General features: G+C 32.8%; 1 protein-coding gene across 5 annotated transcripts in view; it reads left to right on the top strand.

Moving 5' to 3' along the window:
• The window catches only part of FAM193A (family with sequence similarity 193 member A), a 191,937-nt gene that overhangs the window by 151,912 nt on the left and 17,251 nt on the right, over nt 1-22,774 (top strand). For all 5 annotated transcript variants that reach the window (XM_074276850.1, XM_074276849.1, XM_074276848.1 and 2 more), the window contains 7 exons: nt 300-551; nt 9,562-9,760; nt 11,132-11,404; nt 11,911-12,193; nt 13,453-13,639; nt 13,978-14,208; nt 16,867-17,692. In XM_074276850.1, coding sequence (XP_074132951.1) covers nt 300-551; nt 9,562-9,760; nt 11,132-11,404; nt 11,911-12,193; nt 13,453-13,639; nt 13,978-14,208; nt 16,867-17,692 — 2,251 coding nt within the window. The remainder of the gene's footprint in view (nt 1-299; nt 552-9,561; nt 9,761-11,131; nt 11,405-11,910; nt 12,194-13,452; nt 13,640-13,977; nt 14,209-16,866; nt 17,693-22,774) is intronic.

Here is a 22,774-nt window from a genome sequence, read left to right as displayed (position 1 = left end):
TTTGTACACATTCTGTGACAGCACTGCTATACTTAAAAGATTTTAGCATATGCAAAAAGCTGTTTTCCATATTTTTAAATGTAATTTTGAGCCTTGATCATAGAAAGGGAGAGTATAGCTAAATTTATTCTGGCTCCCTTGATTTGTTTCTACCATTGCTCACTCATGCAAACCTGATGCATTTTTTAATCTTTGCATTTATTATTTAACTACTTTCAGAACCAAATTATATTTCGTGAGTATTAAAAATTATTCCTTATAATTATATCCAATAAACAGGTAGTATTTTTTCATTTTAGGCTGACCCAAGTCTAAATACTTGTGAATGCCATGTCTGTAAACAAGAAGCTTCTGGTCTGACAGCATCAGCACTGGCAGCTGGACGTCTTCCTGCTGGTCACCAGTTTATGAACCCAGAAAAACCTGCACATCCTGCACTTCACCTTTACCCCCATATTCATGGACATTTACCTTTACATACTATTCCACATCTGCCTCGTCCTCTTATTCACCCTACTTTGTATACAGCATCCCCTTTTACACACAGTAAGGTAAGTCACATCAAAGAAAAGCCACATATCTGTTGCTGTAGCAGTTTTACCAGTTGCTTCTGTCTTGAATGAATAAATATTATGAAAATGGAAATATAAAACTGGATATTTGAAAAGAAAACTGTCCATTTATTAGCTCTACTGTGAACCAGAGAGTCTTCAAATATTCCTTTCTACATTTTCTTTACAATATACCTGAAAAGAAGGAAGTTAGAATCATGGAAATTTAAAGTGGAAATATACTTTTGTAAATTATTTTGTCCTGTGTTATCATTTTATAGATAAAGAAACTCAGTCTTAGAAGGAGTGTGGGGATGACTTAATGTCTAAGGCTACAGAGCTCCAAATTTGAAAGAGCAGAATTAGAATTAAATTTTCCTTATTCCAGTGCGCTCTCCATATCACAATTTCATATTGTCTGGTTCAGTGTATTAAAAAAAAGTCTTTCATTTTCATCATTCAACAAATGTCTATGAAGTGTTTATTATAGACAGCCCTCTATGCTGAGAGTAAAATATAAAAATCTCCTTGTATTTAGTGGCTCTCACTTCAGCATGGTTTTTTTGTAGTTTGATCTTCATGTTTGTACAGCACACAGTATATCATTTTACTTCGTAATATGTTATTACTATTTAGGTATATTTGTTATAGCTAGAGAAGATCAAAAAAATGGGATTCTTTTTAAGATCTTATATTAGAATATATTCTCTGATTACCCCATTTGATAAGGACCTCCCCTCAGACATTACCTAGCAGTCAGTAAATTATAGCAGAGTGGAAAAAAAAAAAAACACACACAACTCGGTAGTCTGCATTTGTGTGTCCTATTCCTACTGTACTATAAACTCTGGAGAGAAAGAAATTTATCTTGTTTTATCCCTGGCACTTGTCCCCTAATAATGTCTACATTAATGTTTCTTTTTTTAAAATAAATATATTTAGCATAGATCATTCATCTAAGACTCATTGATGGTATATTATAATTTTGTCTGAATACCAATTTGATTTAGGAGTTTCTGAAATTTTTTTTTTAACGTGATAAGAATTTTGTTGGGGTTTTTTGAGGGGGATGTATCCAACTTCAAGTTTTTCTACTGATGATCTTAATCATTACTTTGGCCTACTCTTGAACCTTTATTTCCCTTTTAATTTGTTGATAAGGTTGGACAATAGTCACTTTGTATTTTGAACTTCAAATCTGGAATGCTTAGGAGCAAAGTTATACCTGGACATAACAGGATACTTTTTTCTTGGTAGAGTTTTCTAAAACTTTCAACTTTGATTTATATTCCTTGAAATCAGAAAAGTCTTATATTCCAATAGATTATATTATGGATAATGGCAGTTATTAATGCTTTCTCAGCTCATATTGAATTTCCTCTCACTTCCATCCCAGAATGATACATAGAATCATAATAAAGAAAACTCCATTTAAATGAATTTTAAAATATATAGTGGTAGAAAGAACACTAATTATATTAAAATTTAATTAATACACTTTTTAAAAAGGAGTTTGTGAACTTGAGGTTAAAAACCCTTGGTCTAAGAGATTTGTAAAAGTTGCCAGACCACAAACAATTCCAAAATGATAAGAGATAATGCAATTAAGCGTGGGATTAAAGATTCAAGGCTAAATTACATGTCAGTTTAACACATGTTAATACCAGGAAAATTAAATTAAGGATGACACATTGGCTAAATATTAATCTTTATATTGGAGAAATAAAGTCTAATTAGTGAAAATTTTCATTTTTATTTGATTTACATGATTACTTTTCCTCAACTTTGTAATTTTCTATATGCCTATGTTGTCATTATGCCTTTCAAAAACTAGAGAATCCTCATTGCAGCTTGGAAAAGTTAAATTCCTAGATAAAAGTAACGCCAGAAATAATCAGTTCTATTATGAAAATGAGTATATACATATAGGGAACTGAGAGAATATAGTAGGTATGTGAAAGAAAAACAACAAAATCAATTCTAGCTGTCCATTTAATTTTAGCTTTTAAAAAATAATTATAATAAATGAATCATTACCTGTTAACAGTAAGTGGTTAATAGTGATCAGAATTTGTAAAAAAAAAAAAAAAAAAAAAAAAAAAAATGAGCCCTACTAATAATATAACCTTAGTCTTAAAGGTGACCAGTCTTCAGGTGTTACTTAGAAATTAGCTCTCAAGTATTCAAGCAGAGAACAATTATTAAGGAGATGACTATTGTAAGTGGGAAGATGAGCTAAATTACTTCTAAGGCCCCTTAAAATATCAAGTAATATAAGAGTAGGATTTCCCTGGAGATGTTTGAAATTAATAAAGAACTTGCTTGCCAACAAAATTATTTACTGGCATTCTCTTGAGTAAAGGTATGGTTTAAAACCCATACATATCTGGGGCAGCTAGGTAGCACAGTGGATAGAGTATCAACCCTGAAGTCAGGAGGACCTCAGTTCAAATCTGGTCTCAAACACTTACCACTTCCTAGCTTTGTGACCCTGGGCAAGTCACTTAACCCTAGTTGCCTCAACAAAAACAAATACAACAAAAAACTCCATGCATATCTGTATGTATTGAGGATTGTGTAAAATTGCTAGAACTCTCTTATCTCCTTGCCATCATTAATGGCTTCTGAGTCTATATCTTGCAGATTCTTTTGCAGTATTTATAGCTGGCATAATTTAGTATGTTTAATTCTAAGTTATTAACCATGTTTATGTAATGACCTGGGTCTGCCTTTCTTGTCTTGCACGGTCAGGTGTCCAAATCACTTATGTAGATTTAATAAAACCAAAATTGGACACAGGTGCCATTATTGAATTTTATAAGGGAAAAAATAACTTTAATTTTTTTTAAATTCTACTTGTTCTTTTAGTGTTAATAGTTGATTATAATAAATTTTTGTCAGTAGGTAATAAATATTTAATATATTTTTGTTGACTTTTCCCCCCTTCTCTTTTTTCTTGCCATTAAACTTTTAGATTGAGTCCTTGAATAATGTCACTAAACATATAGAACCACTGAAAAACTACATTTGGTACTGCAGATAAGACAAACTGCCTATTTAGTTATCATTAACATAAAAGTTCCCAGTTTTTTTTTTCTCTTTTCCCAGTCTGCCACAGAGATAATTTTATTTCTGAATATAATTCAAAGTTTTGCCTTAATGTTTCACTAGAAGAACACCTACTGTAGAGTTCTCTATCTCTTTATAGATGATTTATCTCAGCAGGTATAGAAGTGTTTCTTTTATGAGCCCTACCCAACTTTGAATATAAGAGAAAGAGGAACAGGCACTCCTAAGAAAAATCTCCATAGCATATCCCTATGTAAACTTTTAAGGTATTACTATGTTCTAACTTGTGATCCTTAAAAATAATGCAAGTTATGCATATGGGTTATGATTTGTTTATTTCAAAGAGATTTTGTGATTCTCTTGCTGACTTTGTCATTACTATTTTATGTACATGGGAAAACACTTAAGATATTCATATCTTGCATCAGATTGTTCATGAAAAATATAAAATATAGTAAAACCAAAATATTCCTAATATCCTACTTATTATTGTTGATGCTACTGCTGCCACTGTGTTTCACAGAATATGTTGCATCATGATCACACAAAAGCTTCCTTCCATCTTCCAGAATTGGTTAAATAGAAACTAAACCTAGGCGAGTAGTTGGCCTTTGTGCTTAAACTTTAGATGTGGTTGTAAAATGATGAATTATATTCACTAGTAACTTGTGTTTCAAAATATTATTTAAAATTTCCTAACCATCCCTAAAATTTTAAAATGAAAGCCTACTTGATCTATGTTAGCATTAGCTTGTCCAGTTTCAGGTAGTTCATAAGACTTAAAGAGAGAAAGATCTATAGAGATCATCTGGTCCAACCCTCCATGTGACAAGTAAGGAAATGAAAACCTAGAACAGGGATATGACTTGCCATGCTGCTGGTGAACAAAAGAATTGGGATTTGTACCTAGCTAGTCTCATCCCCGGGCTAAGGCTCTGGATACAAGAACCTGGGAAGCACATTAAGTTTGACTTACTTGTATTTTTTTAAGTCTATAATTCTCTTCCTTCCTTTCTATCCTCCTTTAATTTCCTCTAACCTCTAGTTTCCTTGGTAGCTAGTACTGTGCTATGCTATGCAACCCAACAAATAGTTGTTTAGAACCTCTCTTTGGACAGATTGGTAGGAAAAGGATAGGAAATAGAAGTGAAAGACAAGTTCTTTTTCTCAAATAGATTTCAGCATGGCTCAGGAGAGGTATCATTTATTAAGCGCTTAATATGTTCTGACTCTCCTAACTACTGGTGATATGAAAATGGAATGGTCCCTCCAGTGGGAAACTTGGATTGTTTTAGAAACTACATATACATAATCAAAGGTTGACAAAACAAATATAAAGATAAATTTGGGGTGTGGAAGAGATTTCTAGTAGAAAAGGCATCCAGAAAGATATAGATTTTTGAAGGACACAAAAGATTCCAAAACGCATAGTCAAGGGGAGGGGAGTTCATTTCAAGTCTAAGACACAGCTGAATCAAAGGCATATAGAAATAGGAGATAAGAGTGTCATGTATTTGCAACAACAAGAATTTGTCTGGATGATAAGAGCACAGGAAAAGTATTGATGTATAAGGTTGGAAAGAAGGTGAATTCAGATTGTAAAGAAAAGCTACACAGAAGAGTAAATATTTGTTCTATAAGTAATAGTCATTGAAGTTTATTGACTAGGGACATTACTTTGGCAATTATGTGTTGAATGATGGATTGACAAGGGAAAAACTTGATATTGGGATATCATTTAAGAGTATACTACAATGCTGTAAGAAATAATCTAGCACAGTCCCAAAGGACTAAATGGTGAAGTATATTATTTGCCTCCAGAGGAAGAACTGATATTGAGTACTAACTGAAACATGCTATTTTTCTCTTTTTCTTTCAATTTTTTCTTTTATTCATGTCTTTTTGTACAAATGGCTAATATGGAATTGTTTCACTTGATCTCACATATATAACCCTATATCTGATTGTTTATCATATCATGGAGGCAAAAGGAGGGGGAGGGATAGAATTTGGAATGTGAATTTTTAGAGCACAACAGTACAAGTGAGAGATGATATTGTGGAGTAGAAATGACAAGATTCACCCACTGATGAGATACATAGGATGAGAGAGAATGAAGAGTCAAGGATAACTATGGTTGCCAACATATGTGAATATGAAGGATGATGTACCCTTGACAGAAATAGGAAGTTTGGAGGGAAATGAGTTTTTCATCAAATATATGATAGATAATTTTGTTCAGTCATTAGGGATTTAATACAATGAACATCATAACATTAAAGAGTTAATTATGTTTTATCTAGAAGGAAATTCTCTTGGTATCTATCAGGTATCAATAAACATCAATACAAATATTTCTGAATCAACTTTCAATTCATCTTTACTAACAAGACAATACCAGATTAAAAGAGGCCAAATGAAAATTTGCGTTGTCCTCCATCCTAATCTATTTAAACTAAATATTAATGTTTTTAAAAGCTGGGAAGTGAGTAATAGAATAGACTTATCAGGAAGTTAACTGATATGAGTCATTCATCACCATGAGGGGCCTAAAGATCCTAGAAACATTTTCAAATAGTAAACAGTTGACTTCTGTGTCATAGCAATATGACAGCAAATGGCAACATAGGGTTAGGGTATAAATTCATTCATAAAAGTCTACAGAGAAGGATGGTAGAAGATTATGAACAGTATCTTAAAACAGTAAAAAGTTGTAAAAGAGAAAAAAAGCTTTACAAAAAAATTGATGAGAAATTCAAATCAAATCAACAACATGTATTAAATGTTGGAATGTGGAAATATTCCGGGGAGAGTTAGGGAAATGTGTTGATTTATTATTGTTGAAAAGCTATGATCAAGAAAATGTCAATGATAACCATTCCATAAACGTGCCCATCTCTACAAAATATTTGAAATATCTAAAATAACTTAAATAATTAAAACTAGTACATTAAAGACATTTTTGATACAAGAATGAGAAAAGAACAATTAGGATTTCCCTAGTGAAATTTTACCACTGTTCACATCTTCACAGTTAACATAATTCAATCAAAGATGCAAAGAATACAAGATTCCACTTGTTAACTTTGAAAATTGTCATTTGATATAATAAAACAATGTTCTTTTGGACATTCCTTTTCAATAAGATGGTATCTTGTATCATGTGATAAAATTAAATTTTTGATGACTTTCTAATAATAAATCAAGCCATAAATTAGGAATACAATATGCTTGTCAAAGATGCTTCCCTAAATTGTCCAAATGGATGTTGCTTAATTATTTTCAATTGGGTACAAGTTTTTATGCTTCCATTTGGTTTTCCTGCCACCGATACCCCAGAATAGTTTGTCTTTTTTTTTCTTCACCTCAATTTACAGTTTAACAAACTAAAGAAAACAGGATTAAATGATTTGCCCAGGTCACGTAGCTAGTGTCGGAGGCCAGATTTGAACTCAGAACAAATAAGTCTTCCTGACTTCAAATCTGATACTCTTATTCACTGTTCCACCTAGCTGTCAAAACAGACGATGAATTTCTTATAAATGGTGATATTATAAAGATATTTTATTTATAGATGATACTGTGCTAATTGCAACAAGCCCCCAGAACTTAGCAAATAAGCCTCTAAAATCATATCCATAATCAAAATTTTGACTTTACAGTTGACACTGGAAAAAATCAAGAATGTGAAGAGTACTTATTACCAGACTATGATATATGTGCATTTAGAAAAATTGCTTATTGAACCAGCTTATTAGTGTATATATCTTGGACTACATTTGGACAATGATCTAGGCCCAAAATCAGATAGCTAGAATAAGAAAAAAATTGATATAATTTAGTAGGAAAAGCATTCAATCTGGAGTCAAAGGATTTTAGTTTATATATATATATATATAATTATATAAATTATATATATATGACTATATATATAAACTAAATATTATATATATTATGTTATATATTAATATATATTATATATTATAATATTATATATTATAATATTAATATATATAATTACATAATTATGTAATTATATATATAATATATAATTATATAAATATATAAGTAATATATAATTAGTTTTGTTGTTTTGGGGGGAGGAAGGAGCATAGTACTGGAACTTTTTTTAAGCATAAGTGAAAAAAGAAGGAAACCTTAGTAAGCCAACTTTTAAAAGCTACATTATACAATTATATATTTTAAAAAGAAAAGTTAGTATTCTAAAAATATTCATTTCATTTGGTGGTTAAGGCCAGAATAAAAAATATATATATTTTAAGAGTCAATCAGAGCTACATGACCTCTCAGGTTCTTTTTAGGTCTAAATGTACATTCCTATAGAATACTTCTGACAAATTATGCCATGTTTTTATAACCTCATTCACAACCCTTCTCAAAAAAAAAAAGACCTGTCTTTTTGAACACTGATATTCTTTTGGTGGTACATGGTACATTAAAATCTTAGTGCTTAATACTGCAAATCTTAGAATACTATGATCTCTGAAGATTTAAAATTGAATATCACTCTGAGACCAGTGAAAAGATGCATATTGAATGCCAGCCATTGCTGGTGACCATTGAATTGCGTATTGGAAAAAGCCTTAAAGATTTATTATCCCAAAAAAAACCCCAACAACTATAAGGCCAGAAATGAAGATGGCTTTATGATGGAGCAATATCTAAGATTAACTAGTGAGTAACCTATAGCTTCCTTGATACTTATATAATGACATGAAGTCTAGAGGAATGCTCCCATCATATTAGGTAGACATCTTTGTTCTATTTACATAGGACATAAATAAGAATATGGATGATTAACATACTGTACCATCAGGGAACACCTGTACTAATGAGATCACCTATCTAAGTGAAGGCTGAAATAGTGTGGATAAAGCTTTTAGAAGTAGTGGTTCTTGATTGAACTCACTCATATCCCTTAGTTATGGAATGAATAAGTTACATGCTCAAAAAAGTGCCTTTGATCATAACTGACCTTGGCAAATCAGATGCTCTGGAATGTTCTTTTCAACATTTGGAGAGGCTGTTAAGGAAGAAGCATTGGTTCCAATTTTATTTTCATTATTCTGCAACACATCTATGGTGTCAAAGTTAACTCTCATAGTCAGAGATGGAAAAGTAGCTCATAGGAACAAATCTTAGTCTTAGCAAGTGCATTTTATCTTAAATGTAATGAGGAACAAATGCTAGAATTAGTGGGTTTAAGAATTTTTCCTTTAAGTTTTAAAATCTACTAAGCCTATTTAAAGTGACTCTTTGTGTTCCTTAATAATAATTGTACATTATACACTAGTATTTGTGAACTATACAGGTAGTATATTTTCTGTGTTAATATCAGTGTGAATAAATAAATATATGTTTGTGTATATTTACAAACTGTAAATAATGGTCAATATTAAATGTGGTCCAGTAGAAGACTAGAGTAGGAATAAGAATCTGCTCTGCTATGACTTGTTTGTATGACCATGGGCAGTTTGCCATCTCAGTTTTCTCAGTCTCAGCTACCTCATTTATTCAGTGAGGAAGGTGGACTGAATCAGAACTTTTAAAGTTGGAGACTGAACTTTTAAGATAGATAGATGACTTCTTTACAACTGTTTCCCTTTATAATCCTATATATTTTACTTATTTAAAAACATTATTTTGAGATATGGTCCATTGATTTCATCAGACTGGCAAAAGGGTTCATATGATAGCAAAAAATGATTTAAAACATGTTGGATAGATAACTTTAAACATCCTATTTAAAAGAATATCCAATTGAGTTAATCTTTTGAAATGTGTTTACCTTATAATTTTGTTTTATAGTGTCTAGAAAGTTTTCTCTAATGTTGTGTCTGTTGCTTATGGAATAACCCTGAGATAAATGGAATATTAATTAGAATATTCAATTAGATAATAATTATTTTAATTTTTGTAGGCTTTACCACCAGCACCTGTTCAGAATCATACAAATAAACATCAGGTATTCAATGCATCTCTTCAAGACCATATTTATCCAAGTTGTTTTGGAAGTACTCCAGACTGGAATAATTCTAAATTCATAAGTCTTTGGGGATCAGAAATGATGAATGATAAAAACTGGAATTCTGCCACTTTTTTGCCAGACACAATTTCTGGTAAGTAGTGGGTCTTTTTTGTTTAATTTCTTCAAAATTTAAATTGAGTGAATGAGAGGATTAATATAGGTAGAGTGTTTGGATTTACAAGTTCTCTTGATAATATTTAAGATTTGAGCTCTGTACTATATTATATTCCTAGTATAAATGAGAATGTTACTTTTTGATGTTACAGGTAGATTTGAAATACTGGTTAATGATGAAAGTCTGTCGGGCTTGGACCAAATTATACTGCCAATCCTTATAGAAATCAATTTTTTGAGCAGTGTGTTGGTCATAATCTCATGTATGGCAGATTGACCCTGTCTAAATCTAAAGAGTTTCTATATTGAAGGCCTGATTTATCACATGGGCAATATAAATGACAAAAAATTATCACAAAATGATCTTTCCTGGATAATGTACAGGCAACCTCAGGACAGAAATATATGCATTACCAGTTTACATTTCAATCCTTGAGAATCTTTACTTTTGCAGCCTTTGTTTGGAATATATGTTAATCTCACAAAAATTATCGTTAAGGTCCTTGGCCAAGTCTTTTGTCTGTTGGTTTCTTTGTTAGTTGCATCTCCAATCTCCTTCTGTTTCCCTTAATCTTCAAAATTAGCCCACCTTCCTTAATGCTTTTAATCAATTAAGTTGTACTTAATATGAATTTCCTGTAAAGAACAGATAGATCAAAATACTTATATTCAGTAAATCTTTTTATTGGAAGAAGTCTAAATTTTGAACCTGCTGCCTATTATTAAGGAGCTTTTTTTCATTTTAGCTTTTTATCAGTCATTTTGTTACTCTTACATAATTTGTTTACTCAATCTAAATGTAATTATATCCATAGTATAGAAATATAGTAACTAACCTGAATATATTGACTCCTTTTTAACTGAAATTCCTTTTACTATTAGCAGATTACATTTTTTGGTGCTTGCATTTGTCTAGGAAAACTGACTGCTTATTGGCTTTCCAAGATGCTTATAGTTTCACACCTTGGAGTTTGTTGTAGGAACAACAACAGAAAACTTTAATTTTGCCACTTAATTCTTTTTTCCCACATCTCAGATATCTTGATTTGTGAGCAAATCTTATATATTTCTTCAGATACTTAAGTGAAAAAATAGCACAGTTCTAAATTCCAATAGCATATTATTACATTTCTCATTCACAGTGAAGAAAACCATTGTTTGAGTAGTTTTAAGTTTTATAGAAGATAAATTTAAGACTTGTGGTTGACTGATAATAGTTCTCTCCTGGAAATTGTAACATTACAGCAACATGGAAATAGTGAGGTATATTTAGTTGCCAGGCTGTACTTTAGATTTTTGCTAAGAACTATGTGAATCATAAAACTCTTAATTTACTTCTTCTTTAAAGGTAGTGATATTTTAGGGCCAACACTCTCAGAAATAAGACCTGAAGCACTTCCTACTACATCTGGCAATGAAACAACTCCAGTTTCTGATAATAAAGAGAAAAAAAATGCTGCAAAAAAGAAATGTCTCTACAATTTCCAAGATGCTTTTATGGAAGCTAATAAAGTTGTCATGGCAACATCCTCAGCTACTTCCTCTGTCTCATGCACTGCCACCACAGTGCAGTCTAGCAGCAATCAATTTAAAGTGTCATCTAAGAGACCTTCATCAATAGGTAAGAGTACATAACCTTCTAAACCATAAATAGTTGAGTTTGATTTAGATACAACAAAGTCTTAAAGTATGTTACAATTATATAGTCACAACCTTGAGTTATATATAAAGTTCCTGCTACAGTGTTGGATTCCTCTTTAACTTTAAGATTATGCTTTTAATATTTTTTGTCTTAAATCTCTATATCTTACGCATAGGAATTAAACTTCACTTCTATTGTACTAAGAATAAATTGCTTACAGAGTACATTTGCAGAATTATTGCCATAATCTTTACGCACCTGTAATAGCTCTTTTTAGCTCTTCTGAAATACAGAAGAAATATCAAATTTTAACTAAAGAGGCTTAAATCAGATTGATACTTAGCTAGTATAGTAGAATGAGTGTTGAGTCACTTAATGAGTAGTCAATATAACATTAAAGAAAATATGTTGAATGTCAGGGTTAAACTGTGCCTGGCTAAGGAAACTGATTTTAAAAGAACTACTTTGATTTCTTAACATTTTAGGTGAAGTATTTCACAATATCAGTAAAGAGGATCATAGACATTCTGCACCAGTTGCACCAAGAAATAGCCCTACTGGTTTAGCGTCTCTTCCTTCTCTTTCTCCTGCTGCACTTTCACCAGCCTCCACACCCCATCTTGCAAATCTAACTGCCCCATCCTTTCCAAAAACTGCTGCCACAGCTCCTGGATTTGTGGATCCACATTCAGGGCTTTGTCCTACCACCTTAGCACCACCTACATCTACTACCGACAGCTCAGTTAGTGCTCCACCAAGCATCTGCAGGTAAGTCCTCATACTTGGATTTTGCAGATCAACAATTGTAAATGCTGCTTAATTTTTTTTTAAGTTGAGTTTTGACTAACTAATTTTTGTTATATAGTAGAATTGAATTCTCTCCTCAATGAACAAATTGAAACCAAAGAATTAAATAGAAATATTTGTTGTAGCATATTTCAACCTAATAAGTCTGCTTAGTTTTAGTGTTTGTGTTGGCAGAAGTCACATAGTTCCACTATAAGGGTGATTCACAGAATCAGTGATGAACCTCAGAGGACTGCTAGTCCAACTTTCTGAATGTGATTAGTTACAATAATCCAAGTTTATGGAGCCACTTAAATATTCCCTAGTCCTCTGAATTTTCTCTTTATTTTTTTTTCCCCAATGTTCAGTATTATTAGTAGAAGGACCATAGTAAGAAATGTGAGTACCTTTTGCTTTTAATGTGGGTATTATTTTTTTTTATTATAACTTTTTATTTACAAGATATATGCATGGGTAATTTTACAGCACTGACAATTGCCAAGTCTTTTGTTCCAATTTTTCCCTTCCTTCCCCCCATCTCCCTCCCCCAGATAACAGGTGACCAATACATGTTGCATATGTTAAAACAGGGGTTCTCAAACTACGGTCCATGGGCCAGATGCGGCCCACTGAGGACATTTATGCGGCCCGCCGGGTTATGGCAAATGGGCTGAGGGCCGGAGACAGAGTGTGAATTTTTGTTTTTACTATTGTCCAGCCCTCCAACAGTCTGAGGGACAGTGAACTAACTGGCCCCTATTTAAAAAGTTTGAGGAGCACTGTGTTAAACTATAAATTAAATACAATATAGATATACATGTCCAAACAGTTATTTTGCTGTACAGAAAGAATCAGACTTTGAAATAGTGTGTACAATTAGCCTGTGAAGGAAATCAAAATTGCAGGCAGACAAAAATAGAGGGATTGGGAATTCTATGTAGTATATAGTTGTCTCCCAGAGTTCTTTTGTTGAACCTAACTGGTTCAGTTCATTACTGCTCTATTGGAACTGATTTGGTTCATCTCATTGTTGAAGAGGGCAACATTCATCAGAATTGATCGTCATATAGTATTGTTGTTGAAGTATATAATGATCTTCTGGTCCTGCTCATTTCAATGTGGGTATTATTATAACAAAGTTTTTTCTTAAATGTAAGATAACTGGCTTATATGTGTATGGTATATTAACGGAAGGTGGTGGTCTTTTTTTTTTTTTTTTTTTTTTTTTTTTAATTGTATAGTGACCCTGATTGTGAAGGGCATCGCTGTGAAAACAGCAGTGCATATGACCACCAGCAGTATGATGGAGAAGAAAGCCAGGATGAAGATAGCTGTTCTGAGCACAGTTCTAGTACCTCAACATCCACAAACCAGAAAGAAGGAAAATACTGTGACTGTTGTTACTGTGAGTTCTTCGGACATGGCGGTGTAAGTTCCTTTTGTGTATTTCATGTGTAAGGATTATCCTATCATACATAAATGCCATATGGGCATTTCTTGATGTTTCTTCATTAGATAAAATTATTGTTTCTTGATAATTCTAAAATAGATTTTTTTAAGACTTCTTATATTTCAGTTATGTAGATTTTATTGCTAATAAACCCTCTGATACAAGAAAGTAAGTTAATTAGGGACAGATTTTATTATACTGCACATTTTTGGGGGTACAGTTAAAATCAAGGTATTATCTGAATAATTTTAAGCTTAAAAAATTTTTAAATGTTGAAAATCATGTTCTAGCTAATGTTTTCATTAAATTTTCTTAGCCACCAGCTGCACCAACAAGTAGAAATTATGCAGAAATGAGAGAAAAGCTCCGTTTACGCTTAACGAAGAGGAAAGAAGAGCAGCCAAAAAAAACTGATCAAATCTCTGAAAGAGAGAGTGTCGTTGATCATCGAAAGGTAGAAGACTTGTTACAGTTTATAAACAGTTCAGAGACCAAACCAGTAAGCAGTACTCGGGCTGCCAAACGAGCAAGACATAAGCAAAGAAAGGTAAAAAAAAAAAAAAAAAAAAAAAAAAAGGCAAAAACTTAATTTCATTTTTTATGATCTTCCCAAATTTCTTTCCTGTAAAGGAATTTTACATTAGTGGAAAAATAACATGTAAAAACTTTGCTAATTTAGCAGTAAGATAGTATTTTTTAAGAAAATGCCATTTATTCATTGAGATTTTAAAATGCAAATTGATTAGAACTTGTAAATTTTAGTTTAATAGAAAGCATCTTGAATGTGACTTACTACTATATGATTCACTTGCAGTGTTAAAGGAGAGTATTTGTGACTTTAAAAAACATCATACATTTGAATTTGAAATCATACTTCTCTCTTGTCAAGAAATTATAAACCTTTATTTTCATAGCAGGCCATATCTTTAGAAATGCAGTTTTCAGTATGTTTGGTTACTTCTCCAAAGGGCTGAATGAATAAAAAGAAATGTTTTGATTATCAGAAGAAAGCTTTGTGCAGCAGCAAAAAGAGGCAAAAAATAAAATAAAATAAAAATACAGAGATATAGAGGAAGTAGAGAAGAAGGGAGAACTTGAAAAAGTCAATTACGTGACACCAAAAGCTTTTTTGTCCAAGTGTTCATTATTCAAAGAGTATGAGAAATGTAGAGCTTGGTCATAGTTGTTCTCCCATCTCTATCTGATGTACTGCCATTACTATTTTTTGGTTTGTTTGTTTTTTGTTTTGGTTTGTTTTTTGGTGGAATGAGAGCAATGCCACGTAAACCAGTTAGGAGCTAATTCTTGGCAGTTGTCACATTGCTAGTAAGTCTGGCATCCCCTCATATAGGCATGCCCCTATATGGCACCATATAGGATTTCTAAAGTCTCCCTTGTAATGGCCCTGTAGTGCTCTTGTTCACTTAACCTTAACAAAAGTAAATATAATGTGAAACAAGCTATCAGCTACCTTAAATAGTGGGACAATATCAAAGGAACAGATGACTCTTGACTAGTATAGTGCCTTTTAACAAATCAGCACTTTGGCAATAGGCAGCTCTAAAAGACCACATTTCCCCTGGGATGTATAGTTCCAAGCTATTCTCAGATACTTAGATGGCACAGAGCAAGTCACTTTATCTCTCTTAATCATGAATTTCCTCAACTGTAAAATGGAGATCATGACAACTCCTATTCTCAAGAGGTTTTATGAAGATCAAATGAAAATAATATATGTAAAGTGCTTAGCATAATGCCTGGCACATAGTAGGTGCTATATAAACATTTATTATTTTCCTTTCTGTTTCCCTATAATTACAGCCTTGTATAGTAGAATATGGGAAGCTCTCTGTCAATTGTCTGTCTCATATTATCATTATTCTTCTTCTAGACTTGTTTCAGAATTTTCTTGCTTATGGTTTGATGCATATGAACAAATATTAAATTGTTTATCCTTTCCTAAAAAGGACAGTAATGTATATATTTGAGGGGGGGGGTTATGTGATTAAGTTTAAAATAAAGTAAAATAGTTACATTCAGTGGTTTAGTTGTACAAAGAAAGAGCTACCTAAATAAACACCTAAAATATTTGCTAGAAATTATGATAAAGTCAGGCCTAAAGTCCTCTCAGATCCCTAGAGCGGAAGCTTTGAGCACTAGGAGTGGAATCAGAACATTTCTTAATGGAGCAAGTAAGGGATTCCCAGCTGCTTTTTCCAGTTATGGGCCCCAGCTATAACCTCTGAATACTATCACCAGCCCTTTACCAATAAAGAACTAGGAGAAATTTGGGACTAGATTACATTAGATAATCCTTCTAGCTGTAAAATTTTATCACTAGTAAATTCTTATGGTTCAGTTGTCAGTTAGTTTGAATACCTACATAGACCTAATTTCTGTCCTTAGAACTCTTAAATAAATCTGATCCCAGAAATTAATCTTTTTTAAAAATTCATGCCTTCTCTTTTAATGATTTTTCCCTTTTTTTTTTTTAAACTTTAGCATTTCTGAAATTTGCTCCATTTTTCAAGGAGAAAATAAAAATTCCCAATCTTGCTAAATACCAGAAATATTCTGAGACTTTTTTTTCATTAATGCTGTCAAATTTTTAAAAGCATCTCTGAGATGAAAGGAAGTATTATTGAGTTATAATTCAGTATTATATCTTTATTTCTTGTATATTATATTTATATGTATTCATAAATCAGCACCTGGATTTCATCATGCTTATTGAGTACATATAACATATTAAGTATCATATAACATATGTATCATTTGAATACTGCACAATAAATCTTTAGTATTCAAGTTACAGAATAGATAGCTGACACTGTTTTCTTTGTTGCACATATAGAGTATAATATAAAATATGGCTACTTGCCATATGAAACTATAATTTCATGGACATCATAGACAAACATGTAAACTATATACTTTATTTAGTGTTCTAAGCACTGGTAAAAATATAAGTATTCTTGTTTAAATCAGAAACATGTTGTTACATATGTTCCTTATTTTACTCCTTACAAAATAATTTGAGTGGGCATATTTTAAATATACTATTTACTCTTTAGTATGGTAATATTCTTTAATAGGAATAATTTTCTTTAGTATATGCTCATCACATAAAATGATTTATAGTTCAAAAGTATTTTCCAGTTTATCTTAGAGTATTTATTCTCAACTTTTAAATCACTTTTTATAGCTAGAAGAAAAAGCTCGTCTTGAAGCAGAAGCCAGGGAGAGAGAACATCATCAGCTCCTTGAGGAACAGAGGAGGCGGGAGGAAGAGGAGGAAGAAAGACTCAAAGAGGAATTCCAGAGACTTCAAGAGCTCCAACAAATACGAGCTATAAAGAAAAAGAAAAAAGATAGAACAAATAAAGACTACCCAAAGTTGGACATGCTGTCTAGAAATTTCCAGTCAGCAAAAGAATCAGTACCAAGTTCTGAAGAGATACGGAATGGTACACTGGAGCAGTCTGAGAAAACAGAAACTTCCTCGAGTTCCCCTTCCAGGCATGTTAATCATTTGGAACAGAGGCCAGGGCCTGAGACAGTCTGCGGACTGTCTAATCCAGGCAACTCAAGAGACTCCAAACTCCTTTTCCAAAAAGAGCTCGGGGTGAAGCAGCATGAGCCGCTGTCTTTTCTCTTTGACATAATGCACCACCACAAAGAGGGGAGCAGCAAAGCAAAGCTCAAACCTGTCAGTAAGACAGCTGAATCTCCCAAAGTGCCTGAGAGCCAGCCCAGGCCCAGGAACCACACAGACCCCAAAGGGAAGGCAGCAGAACTCACCTCCTCTGCTGAGCAGAGAAAAGAGGAGAAGAAAGTCAACAGTAACAACAACAACAGAAAGCAACTGAATCATGTCAAAGAAGAAAAATCGCTGCCAATCCTGATTGAATCCCCTTCTCCAAATGAGCAGCCCCCAAACAGCAAATTATTACTGGCAGACTCTCCACAGCCGAAAGGCAAGAACAAGAAAAATAAGAAGAAAAAAGGAGACAAAGTCAACAATTCAATTGGTAAATATAGCTCAGAGAAAGTCATGTTGAGCTCAGTTAATGTGTGAGCTGTCAGAAGAGAACATAGTGTATAGTCTTTAGTGAGGACCTTATGCTAGAAAGACAGACTTAGCACAGGCCTGACACACAGTAGGTACTTAATAAATGCTGATTGATTAATCTCTGAGAGGCAGTATAATATCCTGGGGAAGTGCCCTAACTGTGGAATCAGGATGTAGATTTGAATCTGAGTTATGCCATCATTTTAATCTGTCACCTTGAGCAAATCGTTCTGGGATTCAACGTGGTCATCTGTACAGTAAGGGAGAACTAAATATGCTTTTTAGGAACTCTCTCAGCTCTGCTTCTATGATCCTATGAAAATCTCATAGATTTTGCATTCTGCATACTGTACCTTGCTTTTGCTTTGCATTTTGTAGGGTCTTTTCACCTGAGAGGATCACCTGAATGAAATAACATTTTTTACTCATTCTAACACAGATAGTATATCTGATTTCAAAATGAGCCACTGCTATGATGAAAGTATCTCTTCAAGTTATTTTAGTTTTCCCTTACATTTAGATTCCAGTCCTATCTTAATTGAACATGTGAAAATCCATATATGTTCATATTACATTTAGCTATAGTGCTTTAAAATTAACCAACTTGCTTTTCTCATGACATCCCTACATTAAGTAAATGGTATAAGCTTAGTTTTACCCATTTTATAGATGAGGAAACTGAAACCTATAGAGGTGAAATAACTTCTCTTCGGATGCAGTAGTATAGCAAGAGTCATTCCCAAGTTCTGTATACAGTGTCACCTGGGTAATGGCATCATTGCTTAAATGCTCCAGAATTGAGACAAATTCCTAAGATAAAATGATAGGAGGATATTAGCAAATATGAATAAAATTAATCAAATTGATTGGTCTATAAGAAACTGACAAGGAATAATATCAGTTTCAGTTAGAATTAAAAGTGAACAGTACTATTCCATTCCAATTAATACAGCCTTTAACTTTTGATTAGCATTATTCAAACTATATTTTAAAATAAAGTTGCTGAATTTCCATTTTTCACATAGTGTTTATAGGCATGAGGGAAGATCCTAAGCACAAAAGAATTCTATGATTACATAGCACAATGAGAATTCACTTGGATTTTAAGCTTCCTTGTTCAGTTCTTAAGTCTCTCCCTAGTCTTTGTGGTGCTTTGTGTCCTGCCATCACAGGGCATCTCTTATATCATGATTCTGACCCATTTATTTTATTAATTTTTTTTAATTATAGCTTTTGATTTACAAAATATATGCATGGGTAATTTTTCAGCGTTGACAATGGCAAAACCTTTTGTTCCAACTTTTCCCCTCCTTCCCCCAGATGACAGGTTGACCAATACATGTTAAATATGTTAAAGTATAAGTTAAAAACAATATATGTATACATGTCCATAGAGTTATTTTGTGACCCATTTATTTTAAAGAAGAGAAGAAATTGAAGCTGAGAGTAGCTAGTCCAAAATCACACTTCAGAACAAGTTCAGTCGAGTTAAGAGCTGAGAAGCTTAAAGGAGGTGTAGCTTTGGCATGGTGGACAAGAGCTCTGGGTATCTGGGTATCTTCGTATCAGATTCTAGCACTCTCTTGGATTCTTTGACTTTGGAGAAATCCCATCCTGTCTCTGGGTCTTCATTCCCTCTTGGACAGAATGAGGGAGTTGAATCAGGTTATCTCTAACCCTCTTCCAATTTTGTCATTCTGGAACATAATAAGGAACTCTGATCACTCTGGTATTTTTTTTAAATTTTATTCTGATAAGCCACTTCCCTAGATATACCCTTCTTGCCTTGGTAGTTGTCACTTTGCCTGGACAATTTATCTAATAAGATGCAGCCTTCAAACAATTCTAACCACACATTACAGCATCCTCTTCAAATTTCATTGATACTTTGGAGCTTGAGATTTCTGAGACTGTATGACAAAAGAAAGGCACAAGAGATGAGTTTGTAGCCGGAAATATGGAATAAGCCAAGGATTAAAAACCTAAGCCCAACAAATAGAAATATGTATTCAACCACTTTCAAGTCTTTTCTATCTCTATAAAGATGCTAATTACATAGGTAAATGAGAAACTAATTCATCCGTGGCAGCAGAAATATAAGAGGTCAAACTTCATATATATAGGTTTTTGGAAGAGAAGTAAACAAGAAATATGGCATTGATTTAATCAATTAACAACAAAAAGTGTAAAAATTGCAGATATTTGGAACCTGAGGAAAAAATCAAGAAAAAGGAAATACAGAATCTTAGGAATTAGATGAAATATATAATAATTACATTGATGCTAACACAAAGGCAAAGTTGTTTTGATTAAACATATAAAAGTCCTACATAGATGACTTGATTTGTTCATAAGATGAACATGTTTAGAAGAGTTATTTGTTTGCTTTTTAAAAGATGTGAAGGTTGAGTAATTGGGAAAATTCAGAGAAAACTTCACTCCACTTTTCAGTAGGTAAATTGGAAAATTCTTTGCTGAGACAGGCATGATCTAATGGAAAGAATGCAATATTTTGACTATTCAAAGCCCAGCCCTAGCACTTGCTGCTGTTTGACCTCAGGCAAGTCAAATACTAATTACTCTCTAAAATGGTATTACATTGTCCACCTCATAGATTGTTGTTATGTAAGTATTAGTGGAAAAAAAAGTTTTGCCACTATCTCTGACAGTTGAAACATTTAAACTTGCTTAAACTTTAAGCACTTTGAGAACCTGTCCACAGACTGTCATTTCTGTACATTGTATAAAAAAGTTGTCCTTTATAATAGAACACAGCTTTATGCTTTGTGTATAGTAAGCTCTTAGGGAATTAAATATTGATGGTATGGCTTCTTATCAGAAATTTTTTAGATTTTTAGATACTTTCTTCTTTTCTGCTTTTTTTTTTTCCTGAAGAAATTTTGTTCAGTCTTCAGATCTGTCACAGAACTAGATTTTTTTTTTTCAAGTTTACCCATGGTAAACCAGATAAGTTTGAACCCAGAGTCATTTGAGTTGAATCACCATGAGAGCTGCTGCCTTCTTCTGTAACGTATACCTATATGCACAACATTCAGCCCCACCTAAAATTTTATGTTTAAGATGTACATGAATGATATTCTTTGTGTGATGAAAATTGCCTGACTTGATTATTTCCCTAATTGAAGCATTGCCTCCTTTAATATCCACAGTTCTTTGTACATAGTACATAACTTTTTCAATTCTGCTAAGCCACTTTGCTGTGGTTGATTCCCTGGATAAAGCCCTTCTTGTCTTAGGTAGTTGTCACTTTGCCTGGACAGTTAATCCAATGAGATGCAGCCCTCAAACAACTCTAACCACACATTACAGTATCCTCTTCATATTTCACTGATACTTTGGAACTTGGGGTTTCACTAAGTGAATCATTCACTATTTTCCAGTTAAACTGGACTGTTTGTTTTTCTGTATTCTTGTCTTGCTTTTTCCTCAGCTTTCATATAGGCCATCACTCCGTGCCTGAAACACATTCCCTCTCTCTTTTGTTTAGTAATATCTTCTTTCTTCCAGTCCCATTTCAGGTGCCATCTTTTTCATGAAATTCTTTTTTTGACCCTTAAACCATCTCTCCCTGGTTCTACATTTCTTCCCACTGAGTTCAAAGTAATCTCCTTTTTTCCCCATTTTTCCTCCATTCCTATCACATTTGCTTGCATCCTTGCATCATAATTATTTATTATTTATGTATTATATTCCCCATATTATAATTAAATTCCTTGAAGGAAAAATATAATTCATATGTATATTTGTGTGTGTGTGTGTCTGTGTATGATCTTTACATACTGGTTGGCTCCTCCATTGATTGGAATGCAAGTTCTTTGTTAGTTAGGCCTCTTGTTACTTTTTCTTTGTGTTTTCCCAGCACTTAGTACCTAAAACACAATAAATGCTTTAGAATTTCTTGTCAGTTGACTGTTTAAAGGCAGCAATCATGTTGTTTTTCACTTTCATTCCCAAAGCTGAACTGACAGTATGTTTCCTAAACACTCACCCCCAGTACCAAAGTATAACTTGGGCAGTGCTATTACTAATAAGTACTAATACCTCAGATTTACCACTTTGAAGGTTTACAAAATACTTTTCTTAAAACTACCCTTTGAGATAGATAATGCATTTATATTTATCATTTCACAAATAAGGAAACTGATACTCCAATATTGGAAATTATCCAGTGTCATGCAACTAAAATCAGGATTTGAATTCAGGTTTTTAGCTAGAATTTGAAATCAGGACTTTAGACTCCCAAGTAGAACAGGCTCAATTTTGATTTAACTAATCTTTGCAGTTATCCCATTATCATTAGGATCTTTGTGTTTTCCCTTCAAAATTTTTCTACAAGAATCTTGATTTGCTTTATGGTTATTATAACATTAGCTAGATAGTAATTTGTCTTTAAGATACGTTGTTCACTGGACTTTAAAAAAGATAGAATTATTTTTGATTTTTAACTATTCCCTTAAGTGTTTACATGACAATAATGAATTAAATCTGAGGAGGGTTTGTCATAGGCTAAAATGATACTTCTAATACCTGTAAAATGTTTAAGCATCATAACTTAAGTAGGAAAGTATTCATATCTTCCTTAAGATGGCCATACATTAAGTAATCTAGTTTCATCTGTTTGATTAACACACAATTATATTTATATAGTTTTTCAGGAAATTAATTTTATATTTTTCAGTTAAAAATTTATTTTAAATCTCTTCAGTAGAGTTCATTATAAAAAAAACTAGGTTATGAAGATTTTGAACACCAAAGTGAAGCATGTGGATTTTGTAAGTAGAAGGAATTTCCTTTCAGAAAGCTTTTAGATAACAATGAAATCCGGGGCAGCTAGGTGGCGCAGTGGATAGAGCACCAGCCTTGAATTCAGGAGGACCCAAATTCAAATGTGATCTCAGACACTTTACATTTCCTAGCTGTGTGACCCTGGGCAAGTCACTTAACTCCAGCTTGGGGGGGTGGGGGTGGAGAAGTACTTTAGATAGTAATGAAATCACTATGGATTATATTTTAATTTGTC

Source organism: Sminthopsis crassicaudata, chromosome 6 (assembly GCF_048593235.1).
Source record: "Sminthopsis crassicaudata isolate SCR6 chromosome 6, ASM4859323v1, whole genome shotgun sequence".
In the NCBI taxonomy this organism is placed as follows: domain Eukaryota; kingdom Metazoa; phylum Chordata; class Mammalia; order Dasyuromorphia; family Dasyuridae; genus Sminthopsis; species Sminthopsis crassicaudata.
The sequence above is the reverse complement of the archived record's forward strand: the minus strand, read 5'-3'. Positions and strand labels throughout refer to the sequence as shown.